The sequence below is a fragment of the Mastigoproctus giganteus genome, chromosome 5 (assembly GCF_048544385.1).
Source record: "Mastigoproctus giganteus isolate SK-2022 chromosome 5, ASM4854438v1, whole genome shotgun sequence".
Classification (NCBI taxonomy): domain Eukaryota; kingdom Metazoa; phylum Arthropoda; class Arachnida; order Uropygi; family Thelyphonidae; genus Mastigoproctus; species Mastigoproctus giganteus.
This window is the reverse complement of record NC_143579.1, coordinates 75543383-75559021: the sequence shown is the minus strand read 5'-3', so window position 1 is coordinate 75559021 and position 15639 is coordinate 75543383. Positions and strand designations below refer to the sequence as shown.

At 37.1% G+C, this 15639-nt stretch overlaps 1 protein-coding gene across 2 annotated transcripts in view; it reads right to left on the bottom strand.

The window, feature by feature from the left end:
* The window catches only part of RagC-D (Ras-related GTP binding C/D), a 166652-nt gene that overhangs the window by 65106 nt on the left and 85907 nt on the right, over positions 1-15639 (bottom strand). For both annotated transcript variants that reach the window (XM_090373298.1, XM_090373299.1), the window contains one exon: positions 10649-10782. In XM_090373298.1, the coding sequence (XP_090229424.1) occupies positions 10649-10782 (134 nt within the window). The remainder of the gene's footprint in view (positions 1-10648; positions 10783-15639) is intronic.

Genomic DNA, 15639 nt, shown 5'->3' with positions numbered 1-15639 from the left:
GTTGCACATGGAAGACTGCTGCACAAATTGGAGCAGTGTGGCATTGGAGACAAATTGCTGCTATGGATAAGGGGATGGTTGAGTGGCAGAAGACAGAGAGTGGTAATCAATGGACACTGCTCAACGTGGACTAATGTTATTAGTGGAGTTCCTCAAGGTTCAGTGTTGGGTCCATTGTTGTTTTCGGTGTTTATGAATGATATTGATGATGGGATATCAAGTTTAATGTCTAAGTTTGCAGATGATACAAAGGTTGGCAGGGTCGTTAAGGACACTACTGACGCTATGCTGCTGCAACAGGATCTGGAAAGGTTGAACAGATGGGCTGAGAGGTGGCAAATGAAGTTTAACATTGACAAATGTAAAGTACTACATATGGGTAACAGTAACCCCAGAGCAATGTATCAACTCTGCGGTACTACACTGACAGTGGTGGAGAATGAAAAGGACCTGGGGGTAATTGTGCAGGCAGATATGAAGTTCTCTGAGCAGTGTAGACGAGCTGCAAGAGTAGCTCATGGTGTCTTGTCAATGATATACAGGAATTTTTCTAGCAGGGATAAGGAGGTGATTATTCCATTGTATAAGGCAATGGTTAGGCCACATCTTGAGTACTGTATACAGTTCTGGAGGCCTCATTTCAAGAAGGATGTAGAGCTGCTGGAACGGGTACAGAGAAGGGCAACAAGATTAGTAAATGGAACAAAGGGTTGCTCTTACGAAGAAAGGCTTAAGTTTTGCAAATTACAGAGTCTGGAGACTAGGCACCGGCGAGGTGATCTGATAGAGGTGTATAAGGCTTTGAATGGTTTGAGCATGCTCAATGCCAATGGGATTCTTCATCTTTCTCAGAATAATCACCTCAGAGGGCATAAATTCAAATTGAGAAAGGACGGATGTCGGATAGATGTGCGGAAATTTGCCTTTGGCCAGTGGGTGGTTGGTTGGTGGAACCGACTTCCATCACTTGTTGTTGAAGTTGATAGCCTAAACAAATTTAAAGCTCAACTGGACAGGTATTTCGAACGAACGGAGGGGTGAAATGGGAGAGGGTTTTTTTTTTTTTTTTTTTTGGCTGATGCTGAATAAGCTTGCTTTCTTGCATCATATGCCTCTACTAATGCTAATGCTTTGTCCATAATACTAACTTTGCCTAAAAAAGCCACACTGTTCCAATTTATACAATAAATTGTACACACATGATACAAGTATCAAAAGCTTTACCAAAATTAATATGTCAAAATTATTCTTACCATCCAGTTCCTTTGTGATAACCTCATCAGACTGGTCAGGCATGATCTACCTTCAACAAATGCATGCTGTGAATGCTTTGTGGGTGCACTCCTATCAAGATGATCTTTCCTTAATTGTTGATTCCAGTATTTTTTTCTGTCCAGAGGTCAAACTTCATAGGCCCATAGTTACCTGTTTCACCCTCTGAACCACCCTTGTGAATAGATACATTTGGACATCTCCAATCTGTAGGGCCTTCTCCTGAATCAAAGGATGCTCTTATTATTATGGCAAAAAGCTGAACTACCTCTTTGGCAGATAGTTCAGCTTTTAATATATTTGAGTAGATTCCAGTTAATGTAATTGGATAGAGTCCAGTTAATGTAATTGGATAGATTCCAGTTAATGTAATTGGATAGATTCCAGTTAATGTAATTGGATAGATTCATTAGTCCCAATCGGTTTACTTTTAGCTACAGCAGTTTCTCTCCTGCCTTCTTTTCTGCTATTATAAAATCATTTAACTCCTAATCTGTATTAGATAAACTCCTGCAATCTTTACAAAGGGGCAATATTGCAATCCTACAATCTATACAGGATCACCATCAAGAATTACGCCACTTATTTCCATTGGACTGATGTGACTCAACGTTTTCCATCTAGTGGAAGGCTATGGTACATCAAATAAAGATTTATTTATTTAGTGTTAATATACACAGAATTTCTTGCGTTCTTGACCAAAGACTTCTCATAATCTGCCTTAGCTTGCCTAACTCCCTGAGTAACTTGATTATAAACTAGTTGACACTTACTGTAGAACTCAGTATCCCGTGTCAATTTACAATGATCTCATGCATTTTTGTTTCTCTGCCACTAAGCTCATGAGTTCATCTGACATCCATTATGGTCTAAATGTTCATAGCTATTAATTATACTCTTCAGTTAATTTAGTCTATAACAGACTCCTACTCTTGTCTTTGTTTTTCTGGTGTTTATGTCACACTAGACTGACTCACCATTACACTGACCTGTGTCTACTGGCTGTTTTAGAATCTATGTGCTTCTTAACCAAAATCATAACTCCTGCCCGCTCCCTCTTATCATATCTGTCCTTTCCATGCACATTATAATCATCATATTCAAATTCTACATCCCCAATATTAGAGTGATACCATGTTTCTGTTATACCTACATGATGTCATTTCATGACCTAACCAGTACTTCAAACTAATTTATTTAATATGCTCCTAGAATTAGTGTATACCGAAGTCAATGTGTGCTTGCCAGTGTTTTTAGGAATTCTTACATATCCCATGTAATTGCTAGTTCCGTGTGAATCACCAACAGGCTATGTAATCCCCCATACTTGTTTTCTAGGCTGCTACATATCCCAATAGAAGCACTGCAAGAATCAATAGTACCTCTGTTTATGGCTGTCTCTAAACAGAATGCATGTTCCCCCTGCTGTCCCAAACTGTTTTCCAAACTACCTAATACAGTCTCTATAGAATCAGCAAATATTCTTGCACCCCTTCTATTCAAATTCATCTCATTCCTGTAAAAAAAAAAAAAAAGATTCTCTGTTAACAAGTATAGATCATTCCAAGGATGATTCTACCCCATGAGCTTTCCACAATCTCTGTAGAGCCCAAACTAGCTGGCAGAGTGTTATCATGTACTATCTCCTATTATATCTAGGCAAAATTCTAAACACTTTCAAATTTAATCCCCATTGCTTTTTCGTGAACATTTCTCAAGATCACAAAACATCTCAGAATAACAAAATCTTTAATTACAATTGCTACCAAAGGTGATAAACTAGAACACTTTAGTCAAAAATGAACTAAATGCATTTTTCTTTTATGATTACTTAGAACCAAACATCAAGTGCAGACAGTGATCACAGCTGCATTGGCGCTTCCATAGCCAGGTGGGCAGGAGCGGCAGCGTGTAGCACACTCTTCTTGATTAGACCAGGGTTCGAGCCAGTGACCACCAAATACGGAGGATGCAGAAAGGTCAGGGATTGATCACCACATATCCCAGGAGCAATATGGCCTTAGTTGCTAATGCTCCTAAAAACCAAATAACAACACGGCTGCATCTCATCTTCACTGATACCTCATCACCACTGTTTGAAGGTCCTGACAGAAAAGTCCATCCTAATATTCATGTCACCCAAATTTGCCATAATGGGATTGAAAATTGTGTAGGTTTAGGATATTTCAATAAACATCAGCATCTGCTTAACTTCTGTCCAGTGAAAACTGCTACTTTTCACTTCAGACAGTTTTGAAAACATTAAGTGTATATACCAGAAGGCATTACTTTCAGTATCCAGAGCTTACAGAAACCACTGACCTAGAGGTTAATGTGAAGTTGAGGCAGCAAAATTTCTCTCTCAATCTAGACAGGCCACAGCACCATTAAGGGCATTAGGTTACCTTGTGTCCTATCAATTTAATCCTTCCAGTGGAAAGTTTACTACATGAGTGTTTCCGAGCAAACAGGATTGTTGATAACAGGGGCCTCTTTGGGCAAGTGTTTTTTTTTTTTTTTTGTAATTTTCAAATTTCGCAAAAATGAAAAAACTTTGTATATCATCATCATGAACTTGGTCTGGCTTAGGTCTTTTAAGACCTGTTCCATTGTAGCTCTTGTAGGTGGTGGACTCTTGATCTCGCCATTGTTGTCTTGGTCGACCAACATCTCTCTTGCCTGTAGGTTTGTAGTTAGAGGCTAATTTTGGGATACGGTCTGGATTCATTCTTTCTATGTGGCTGATCCTACTGTTTTATGTCTTTTACTACGTTATCTACTTTTAATTTCTCACGGATATCTAAATTTCTTTGGTGGTCTAGTCCTGTAAAGCCTAATAATGGCCTTAAAAATCTCATTTGTGTTGCTTCTAGTTTGTGTGCATTTTTCTTAATTATGACCCAAGTCTCACAGCTGTAGAAGAGAGCTGGTTTTTAAGTGATGTTGTGCAGCCGTAATTTTATTTCAGTTGTCATTTGTTTTCCGAAGTGGCGTTTAATCGTTCCATTCATTTTATTATATTTTTGTAGTTTAGTCTTTCAAATGAAGGGAAAGACATCCAGTATGGATGTCTTTCCCTTCATTTGATATTAAATTTCCCAAATAGGTGAAGTCAGATATTTGTTCTATTATTTTATCATCCATAACAATTTTGACTCTTTGTTTTTCCACATAATCCCATTGATTTTGTTTTTGAGGTGGAGATTTTCATCTCTTACTTTTTACCTATTTTATTAAGTTCATTTGCTGCTATCTGTAGTTCATCTTCAGATTTTGAAATTATAACTTGATCATCAGCATAAAATATAGTTTGGATTTTATTCCTGTTGTTCAACTGTATTCCGTTGTTAATTGTTTGTTTGTTTCCATTCTTTAAGAATTTTATTGATGTAGATATTAAATAAATTTGGTGATAGTCCACATCCTTGTTTGACTCCTTTACTGGTGTTAATTGGGTCTGATAGTTGGCCATTAGAATATTTTATACAGACTTGAGTTTTTATATAGGCTTTGGATCGCTTTCCGGAGTTGGGTTGGGATATTTTCTTAATGTAGAACCTGCCAAAGTTTTTCTTCAAACTTTGTATATAAATATCAAATCATAATATAAAAAAAAATTAAAAAAAGAAAGAGAAGAATATTGAAAACCAGTCACTTAATTTTTTGATGCAATAATATAATATCCTCTGTCTATTTATGTATTACTTTAGCATTAGCAGTGGCAAATGATGCAAGAAAGTAAGCTTATACAGAATCAGTCAAAAAAATAAATGACACCTCCCATTTCACCTATTCATTCCCTCCAATAGTTTGTCTAGCTCTTCCTTGAACTTATTTAAGCTATCAACTTCCACAACAACAGATGTAAGTTCATTCCAGTAACCAACCACCTGCTGGCTAAAGGCAAACTTAAACTAAAAGGCACATCTATTCTGCAAACGTCCTTCCTCAATTTGAATTTGTGCCTCATCACGTGTGTAGTCTAAACAAGATGAAGAATCCCATCAGCAATGAGCTTGCTCAATCCATTCAAAGCATTAAACACCTCAATCAGATCACCTTGCAGCTGGCTAGTCTCCAGATGCTGAAATTTGCAGAGCTGAAGCCTTTCTTTGTAAGAGCACCCCTTTGTTTTTCTCACCAATCTCACTGCCCTTCTCTGCACTCATTCCAGCAGCTCTACATCCTTCCTAAATGAAGCTGTTGTTGTTGTTGGAGGTTTTACGGTGGAACGGCAGCTAAAGGCCATTATGCGCCAAAAAATGGTAGGAATTACCAGGTGTTATTAAAGGTGAGATGTGTATTTCGTGGGATTTAAACACTATATTGTCGTAGCATTTTATCTTTTTTAGAAAAGTGAAAACTGCATCGATGTCAGACCTGTCATCTAAAATTTTTTGCAAAGTAGGTATGATTTGGGTTGCATGGCTTGATAAGAATGTTTGCCGTACTCCATTATAGAGAGGGCAGTCAACTATGATATGCTGGACTGTGATTTGCACTTGGCAGTTCGGACAGAAAGGCAGATCTGAGGAAGAAAGAAGATAAAAGTGAGTAAGGTGTGTGTATGTCCTATTCGAAGTCTTGCAAACGTGACTTCTTCCTTTCGGTTCAAGCAGAAGCTAGATGGCCAAGACTGGAGATTCGGTTTAATTTGGAGGAGTTTGTTGCCTTATTGGTTTTGCCAGATGGTTTGCCAGTGATCCATACTTCACCTTGTTATAAGACTCATAGTCAGTGAAAGGGATTTTGAAAGATGCATTAACTGGTTCCACAGTAGATTTGGCTGCGTGGAAAGCACTCTCATTGCCAGGTATGCCAACATGGCTAGCAACCCAACAAAATTTTACTACTTTCATGTCCTTAGCTAGGTCAACCAGCAAGTTATGAATATTACCAAGTAGGTAATTGAGATGTTTTCTTGGTTGCTGTAAAGTGAGAAGGGACTGAGGGAGTCGGCAAAAATAACGCTATGGATAAACTAATGCAATTTTATAGTTTCCAGGGCCATTTGTATGGCATGTAACTCAGCAGTAAAGATGCTGCATTCTAAAGGTAACTGACTGAAAATTGTGGACAATGAAAGAACAACAGCAGCACTGACACGATGGTCAGTTTTTTGGAGCCATCAGTGTATATCTGGGTATAAGATTCATATTTTTCAATTAGAGATTTGTTAAGCTGTTTTATATTCTGTGGAGAAAGAGTACTTTTCCCCCATTCTTGCAGGGACAGATCAAATGCTACAGAACAGACAGCCCATGGAGGAGCAGTGAAACTAGTTGTGGCTATTTTAGAAAGGTCTAGCTACCAATTTTCGAATAATGAGCGAAGACATATGCCAGCAGGTTGATTTATTGATGGATAAATGGCATACAAGTTCTTCCAATCTGGAGTAAATAAATGTTTCCACGCTGGATGAAGAGGTTGACTTTTGATTTTGACAGCATAATTTAACAGTAAAATTTGTCTTTGTAGAGAGTGAAGGATCATGAGCTTCAGCGTAAAGGCTCTGGACTGGAGATGTGCAGTAGGCTCCTAGAGCAATGCACAGGCCACTGTGGTGAATAGGGTCCAAAAACCTTAAGACGCTGGGTCTAGCAGAGTTGTAAACTGGAGAGCCATAGTCTAATCGTGATCTTACGATAGCATGATATAAATGAAGTGTATGACGGTCAGCACCCCATGATGTAGCTGATAATACTCTCAATATGTTTAATTTTTTGAAACAGGTGATTCTAAGTTTTTTGAAATGGTCATTAAAATTAAATTTTTTTTATCTAAAGTTAAGCCAAGAAATCGGACAGTAGACACAACAGGTATGTCGTAGTTGCCCAGCTTCAGAATTGGGTCAGGATGGGGATTACATCTTCTACAGAAATGAACTGCAACAGTTTTTTCAGGTGATAGGCGAAAACCATTATCTGCAGCCCACATTGTAATCTTATTAAGAGCTCCTTGCAGTTCTCTCTCAATCATTCTCATGTTCTGGGAGTGACAAGATATACTAAAGTCATCTGCGTATAGAGTAGTAAACACAGTGGGTGGAATGATCTTTGATACAGAATTGATTTTTATAACGAATAGTGTGGCACTTAAAACTGAACCCTGTGTAACACCTTCTTGGATGAAGTTACGAGAGAGGGTGGATTGAATGCACAATTGGAACGACTGCTGTTTCAGAAAGTTCTGTATGAACTGTGGCATATTGCCACTGAAACCTAAAGTGTAGAGATCACGAAGAATTCCATATCGCCAAGCTGTATCAAAAGTTTTCTCGATGTCTAAATAAACTGTAGTCAGCTGTTTCTTCCTTATGAAAGCATTGCGAATCTGGTTTTCCATTTGAGTCAAGAGGTCTAAAGTTGATCTACCTGTATGAAATCCACACTGTGAAGGACTGATAAGGTTATATTTGTTCAGCGACCAAGTGAGACAAGAGTTTACCATTTTTTCCATTATTCTGCCCATACAGCTGGTAAGGACAATAGGCTGGTAATGACGTGGATTCATCGAGTCTTTGCCAGGTTTTAATAATGCTATGACATATGCATGTCTCCAGGTATCGGGGAAAGCATTTTCTTAAAAATTCGGTTATACAGAAGAAGTAAGACACGAAGCGACTCTTCACTCAGTTCTTTTAACATGGAATAGCGAACTCCATCGAGTCCAGCAGTACTAGGTCTTGCGCTGTTAAGAGCAAGCCTTATTTCAATTATGGTAAAGAGACAGTTGTATGATTGATGGTGGTTAGTGCCAAAATTAAACTTCGGTTTTTCAGCAAGGGACTTTATAATTTCTGGAATTCTGGTGAGTATGAAGATAAGGCAGAGGTTTGAGAAAAGGACTCTCCAAGAGTGTCAGCTACGTCCTGCGGCAGTGAAACGTCATTACCATTTACATTCAGTATTGACAGATGTGAAGGAAGATATTTGTTATACATTTTCCTAATATTTTTCCAGTTGGTTTGTGTTTTGGTGGTCCTCGTAATCATGGAAGCGAAACATTTGCAGGATTCTCTTTTGCTTGACTGCTGAACGTGCCTAGCATTGGCTCTGGGTTTTTTAAACTGGAGTAGACTAGCAGTGGTAGGATCTTGAGAAAGTTATTCCAGGCTTTATTTTTCTCTTGTTTGGCTTGGTTGCATTCACTGTTCCACCAAGGTTTTGGTTTTATTTGCTGACTTATGGAAACTCTTGGTATTGCTGCTTCTGTGGCTTGCAGTATTTGGTTTATTATGTAATGAACAGCATCATTGATTGACACATTTGTAACAATTGTTTTTTCTAGGATTGCTAGCTGCCTATATTTTTCCCAATCAGCTTTTGCAAAGTCCCATTTGGCTGTCTGATTATGGCAGGGTGATAAATTTGCTTCTATGTGACAGACTATTGGGTAGTGGTCACTACCCAGTAAACTATCATGAACAGACCATTCAAACAGAGGAAAAAGGGCTGGTGGCATATGGAGAAGTCAATTGCTGAGCTTGACCCAGAAGGCAGGTGAAAATAAGAGGTAGTCCAGTATTCAGTAGGGTCAGGTCTAATTTATCAAGAAACTTTTCTAATATTTTTCCCCGTTTATCTTATATAAAGGATTATATGCGTTAAAATCTCCCATGATGCAAAGGGGGGGAGCTGAGATACAAGGGTTTGAAGATCACTGTATGAGATGTCTTGGCTAGGAGGAAGATGTAGAGAGACAACAGTAGGAGCAAAACTAAAGGATATTCGAGCAGCTACTGCTTCAAGATTTGTTTGTAGCATTAATGGTCAGGAAGGGATATTGGAGCTGACTAAGGGATATTGTCCAAATATCCAATTAACTTATGGAGTTCAATCTTTCATGCACTACGGTCAAAAGACCAAGTCCAAACCACCTGAAAGAACCACATATCAGAGTGCCTCCATCAAACTTCACAATCAAGACAAGACACTCCAACAGGAAATGCTTCTCGAGAAATCCCCACAATCAAACATATCCATTAGAATGGAACATTGTGTAGCAAGATTCATCACTCTACAGTACCCTCTATCATGAATGCCAGAAACAACACCACTCTAAGTTCCAATTTAGATTAGTGAATGACTACAATGTTGAGTGCATGTGTAGCTGCCCTACAATTAATGACTGATGGATGTTCCTGTGGTATCTTAGACCTGTCCTATGATATTTTCCACAAACAATGTATATGAGGCACGAACTACTGCTCTGTACAGTTCATCAAGCACATTCTGTGAGTTTGAGGCCATACAGACATTTTGTTTGTTGTGTTATTGCCTAAGGGAGGCATATTCAAGTGGCAACTTACGGGCTGTGTAACCCCAAAGTGTTGTCAACTATTTTCAGGTTAAGTGTTAAACCTAAAAGGTAATGGTAGATGGTGATATATAGAAGAAATACACTAATATACATTTTAAATAAAATTTATAAATTATACAAACATTCATAAACGTTGCCTGTCATGAGATTGTTTATTTTTGTGCAAGGAAAAATACAAAAAAATATTTAATATATTTCTTTCAGTAATGGTACTGAAAGATATATATACTAAATATGGTATGTTACACACACACTTGACTGCATGCCCCTGAGAACTACTGCTGTGGCCTATAAATACTTCTGATTTTGATACCCCTGACCTAACCCTTCTATCTGTGAATAACATCCACCACAGAGAAGGCTCAGACAAGCCATAGTTGACTGCACAGAAAATTACTAATATGGCATCCAAGCCCATCCCAAATCAAAGCTTAAGTTCCAATCCACAACCTACATTGGCTTCTTACATACTGCTGCTGAACAGGCCAAACCCACAAGGTTTAGATTAACATGTCTAAGCCAACATGCATATGCTAAGGACTTTTGGCACCATATACAATATTCATAAAAGGATGTCCAAATAATTTTGGTCATATAGTATTTTTGTATTATATATAGAAATTTTGAAAAGTCGAAATGTAATTCCTTCTAAATACCATACCTGAAATTCCAAGATTTCGTAATCACAAAAAAAAACCAAAAAAAACTCAGAAAAAATCCAATGAATGGTGGGGGGAGATAGTTTTAGTTGGCTACCGGTCTGATTGTCCACTTCTTCAACATATATTTTTCATCAATCCTTTAAATTGTCTGTGTGTTAAACTCTGGCAGAACATGCACAAAACCCAGTGGATCATGTAAACTATGCACATTGGCATCATGGCTTTAAGCAGGTCCATGATAGTCACTGCACAGACAGTAGAAGCATAACAGTTTACTTAATGTCATTTATATAATATAAAATTTCATGAATTTACAAAAATAAAAATAACTTAATTATATACCTATAACAAAATAAAAATGATACATGTTAAGGCTGATAACCTGACACTACCTGAGCATCTATAACAAATACGAGTGCACCACATCCACCAAATATCATTTCAGAATCAAAAGTTGGATCAAAAAAATCTATTTGTCCTGGAAAGTCCCATATTTGAAACTGAACAAAGGAACTGTTAGATATATCTGAAAATATAAATTCATTATTATTAAAACAAGTGCTCTAAAACATTAAGTGTTGAACAAAATTTCTATTAAAAAAATCTGCAAACTTTAAACAGCATTTCTTAGATAAGTTGTATACTAAGACATATTCAGCTATAAAAAATTATACTATTTCACAGATTATAATTTTGCTCATAATAGTAAATAATAAAAACAATAAATAATAATAAATAAAATCGAATTCTTAAAAATCTGGAATGTTTATAAAAATTTTATGGAGGGTTTGAAATTACTCTGCAAGATCACACTTTTACTGGATGTTATTATAATGAAAATTTTTGTAAATTATTACAAATAAATTTTGCAATATATTCCTAGAATGATATATCCCAATATAAATCAAACTAATAATAAAACTGGGCAATTTGTCTTTTTTTTTTTTCTTTTTTTTTTAAAGACTAAGAATGTGAAACCAGAAATTGCTTTCTCAACTTCACTGTGCATTAATTTTCCACAGACTGCAAACTTCACATTCTTAGCCTAAGTTAGGAAGAGAGAGAGAAAAAAAAAAAAAAAACTCACTTTAAAAGTTTATGTTGTACAGTTCGAATAATGTTAACTGTAAGCCATGATAAAGAGCAAGCAATGAAGCAAAACATCATGGAGTTTGAAACTTTTTATACAGCTCCTTTTGTACCCTACTTATTCGAGATTTTTTATAATGAATCATCCAGCAGAGTTTGATTGAAAACAGAGAATACAGGTGACCCCCGCTTAACGCTGATCATTCGTTCCGGAAAAACAGAGCGCTAAGTGAATCCGCGCTAAGCGAGCGCCGCTTTCCCATAAGGTAACATATGTATTTATGAGCTGCGGTCGGTGCCATAGGATATTTCCTAATGAATAATAAACAGTAATGAAAAGATGCACAAATGTCGGTCAAAATATTTAATATTCAAATATTTGCACATATAAAATATTCTGCATTGCATACGTATAATTATGTGGTAACTACTTGCGTATCAAAAGTAAATTTAAAATTCCAATTAAAATAATGAATTTAATTTAATTGATGAATTTAATCATGAAAAATGTGTAAATTTTGAGTTGAACTTTGGCCCTCTTCCAAATAAACTAAAAGGGGTATTAATTTTAAATCCCCCGCAGCGTTACAACCAACAATAAAGACAACCGATCTTTCGCCGCTTTGAAACCTGGCATGTTTTTTTCTTCTTTCAATATGAAACTTCTTTTAGGCATTCGTTTCCACAAAAGTCCTGCTTCATCTATGTTAAAAACTTGTTGAGAAGGATAACACATAATACCCCTCTTCAATAATTTTAACAAGTTGTTTTTTGAAAGTTTCGGCTCCTTGATCTGCACTTGCGGCTTCTCCCTGGATTTTAAATCTATTCAACCAGCCCTTACCAGTTTTAAATGATTCCACATTTTTTTTTTTTAGGCGAGTTTTCTTCAGGTCATCATATTGGCTAATCTCTTTCTCTCTCTCTCTCTTTTTTTTAATATTTAACTTAACTGAATTCTGCATTGGAATATTATCTTCACTAAAATTAAAGTCTTTCCATTTCAATCCTAATAGCCGGCCTAGCCCTAGTTGCTTGCAGTGGAACAGCTATCTTTCCCGCTGCAAAAATTAATTCTATTTTTTTTATAATTGTTCTTACAGTTAAAGTTGCAAGTCCTAAATTACGGCACACATCCGTTTGTCGTTGACCGGAATCGATTCGCTTCAAAACGTCTAATTTAATTTTCAAATTCAGTCTTTTTCATACATTTATAGTCTTCGTACTGCGCCCAGACGTTGTTGTTTTTCATTCCTTTCAGTCATTATTAGCTCTTCGAAAATGTAACTGCATTGGTTGAATTAATTACGATACAATGTTCAAGTAAACTTTCCGTTACGCACGATGTTTAATACTCTACTGAGTGATGACTAGATTTCGGATAAATGCATATAACGCAAATATTACAAGCAATATACTTGATAATTTTTTAAAATGTTGATCTCGGAACTACGTAACAAGTCACTGTACTGAAACTAATTAGCGTGCGAGAAAATTTCACTGAGCGTGGGAAACGTTTTAATGCTGTTTTGATATTCATTTCCAAGCTATCGACTCCATCAAATGAAACGATTTCGTTAATATGTCAAAAATGTAATCTGTAAAAGAGCGTTATAGTGATCTGTGACAGCGTTATAGTCAGATACGGGTTATAATATAAGAACAGCGTTATAGCGAATCAGCGTAAAGCGAACCGCGTTATAACGGGGGCCTGCTGTACACTGCTTCATGAAGCTACAGCAAAGTTATTCATGATCATATTTAATTTACAATTACCACTGGCAATTTAGGTTCCAATGTTGCCAAGTTCACAAAGTCTACTGTATTTAAACTTTAAGGATATATAAGATGGATTAAACAGAGACCTGTTTGTGGGTACCTGACTGATTTGTAGTAGTAGTAGTACTAGAGGCATGTGATGCAAGAAAGCAAGCTTATCTACCATTAGCCAAAAAAAAAAAAAAAAAAACCCACGATATCACACATTCATTCCCTCTAAACATTTGTCCAGTTCCTCCTGGAATTTATTTAACGACAGACGGAAGTTTGTTCCAGCAATCAACTACAGGCTGGCTAAAGGCAATTTTCCACACATCTATTCAACAACTGTCTTTCCTCAATTTTAATTTATGCCCCCTCAAGGTTCATAATCTGAGAAATACAAATAATGCCATCATCAGTGCAGGAACTTTTACTCACTTATATAAAGTTAGTAGGGCTGTGTTGTCCTTTCAGTTTTTGTGGCCAGCAGCATCGAAATCACCAAGTTAAAATTTGAAGGTGTCTGCAATTCTGCCCAGACACGATAGGAGAGAGTATATGATGAGCGCGTTATCAATCAATTAGGCCCTGGAGAGATTGTGCAAGGTTCATGGGGTAAACGTTTTCTCAGCATAGTCTGTGCTTGTTAACAGGAGAGACTGCTTCTACAGGGATGAGATGCACTTAAATAGAAAGGGTGCAAGAAAATCTGCTGATGCTATCGAGGCAGTGTTAGGCAGGTCGGAAAACTGCTAGTTGGGGAGATTCACAGAGTAATAGATTAACAGAAGCCTGCAGGCAGAGGCAAAAGTGATTCTTGCACTGCTTCTATTGGAATGAGCAGCAGCCTGGAAAGAAAGTTGCTGGGAATTTCAAGAACTACTGGGAGTCATTATGGAACAAGTAAATACATGGGCTGTATTAGGATAACTAAGAGTAAGAACATGTGCATGTATACTTGCATACACACAAATGCTAGGAGTATAGTAAATAAATTGGATGAATTTGAAGCACCTGTGAAGACGTCAAAGGAAGATATTATTGGGATATCAGAGATGTAAGGAATGAAGAATATGAATGTGGAGAGTACAATGTGCACAAAGAGAACAGAAATGATAGGAAGGGAGGAGGGGTCATGCTGTTAATTAAGAAACAAAATCTAAGGCAGTGAATCCAATTGACATGGATGACAGAACAATGTTCAGCAGTTTGGCGTGACATAAGCACTCGGATTGTGGATTATGAAAAGGCATTTGACTCCATACAGCATAAGGCAATGTTTCGGGCACTGGAAAGACAAGGCATTGATACCCCATATATTATGATTTTGAAGAAAATATATGATAGTGCTACCTCCTTTATTAGGCTAGACAAAGACAGTAGGAAATTTAAAATTGAGAAAGGAGTTCGACAAGGAGACAATCTCCGAAGCTGTTTACTGCTGCCCTTGAGGAAGCTTTCAGAAGATTAGACTGGTCGCAGAAAGGAGTCAACGTGAACGGAGAGTACCTAAACCATTTACGATTTGCAGATGACATTGTGGTCATAAGCCACGATTCCAAAGAATTAGAGGAAAATCTTAATCAGTTATGCACAGCTAGTAAGGATTTTGGACTAAAGATGAATATGGCTAAAACAAAAGTAATGATGAACAAGTATGCCACAGAAAGGGAAATAATGATTGAAGGAGCTGTAATTGAAAAGGTGGAGTCATATACTTATCTGGGACAAGTTATTAGCTGTAATAATGATAAATGGCTGGAAGTCAAGAGAAGAATAAATTTTGGATGGATAGCATTCAGGAAATATAGTCACATACTGAAGAGCAATATCCCAGTTTGTCTGAAACGTAAAATAATGAATCAATGTATACTCCCCACCATGACTTATGGAAGTGAAACTTGGGCACTAACCAAAAGAATGGAAGAGAAGCTTAGAACTACACAGCGAAGAATGGAACGAATCATATTGGGAATCAGACTGTTAGACAAGAGAAACACATGGATTAGGCAACAAACTCAAGTAAAGGACATTCTTATCAAAACTAAAGAACTAAAATGGTCTTGGGCAGGACACATAGCTCGAAGACATGATGACAGATGGACTAAGAAAATACAGAATGGTATCCAAGAGGAGCTAGAAGAAAACCTGGAAGACAAAGGCAGAGATGGATAGATGAAATTCATGAGTTTGTGGGTAGTAAATGGATGGGCAGTGCTCAAAACAGAAGGAACTGGAAAGTTGCTGGAGAGGCCTTATCCTGCAGTGGATTGAAAATGGCTGATGATGATGAAGCACTCAGAAAGAAAAAATGAGGGTAGGAGTGTGTTATAAGTCTAATGATTCTGATGAGTACAGCAAACAACTGTACAGAGAAATAGAATGGGCCAGTAAGTCAGAATGTCTTATAATGTAGTAGTAGTGGCATGTGATGCAAGAAAGCAAATGTATAAGCTTAAGCAGCATCAGCAAAAAAAAAAAAAAAAAAATCATCACACCATTCCCACCAAATGCCTGTCCAGTTCCTCCTTAA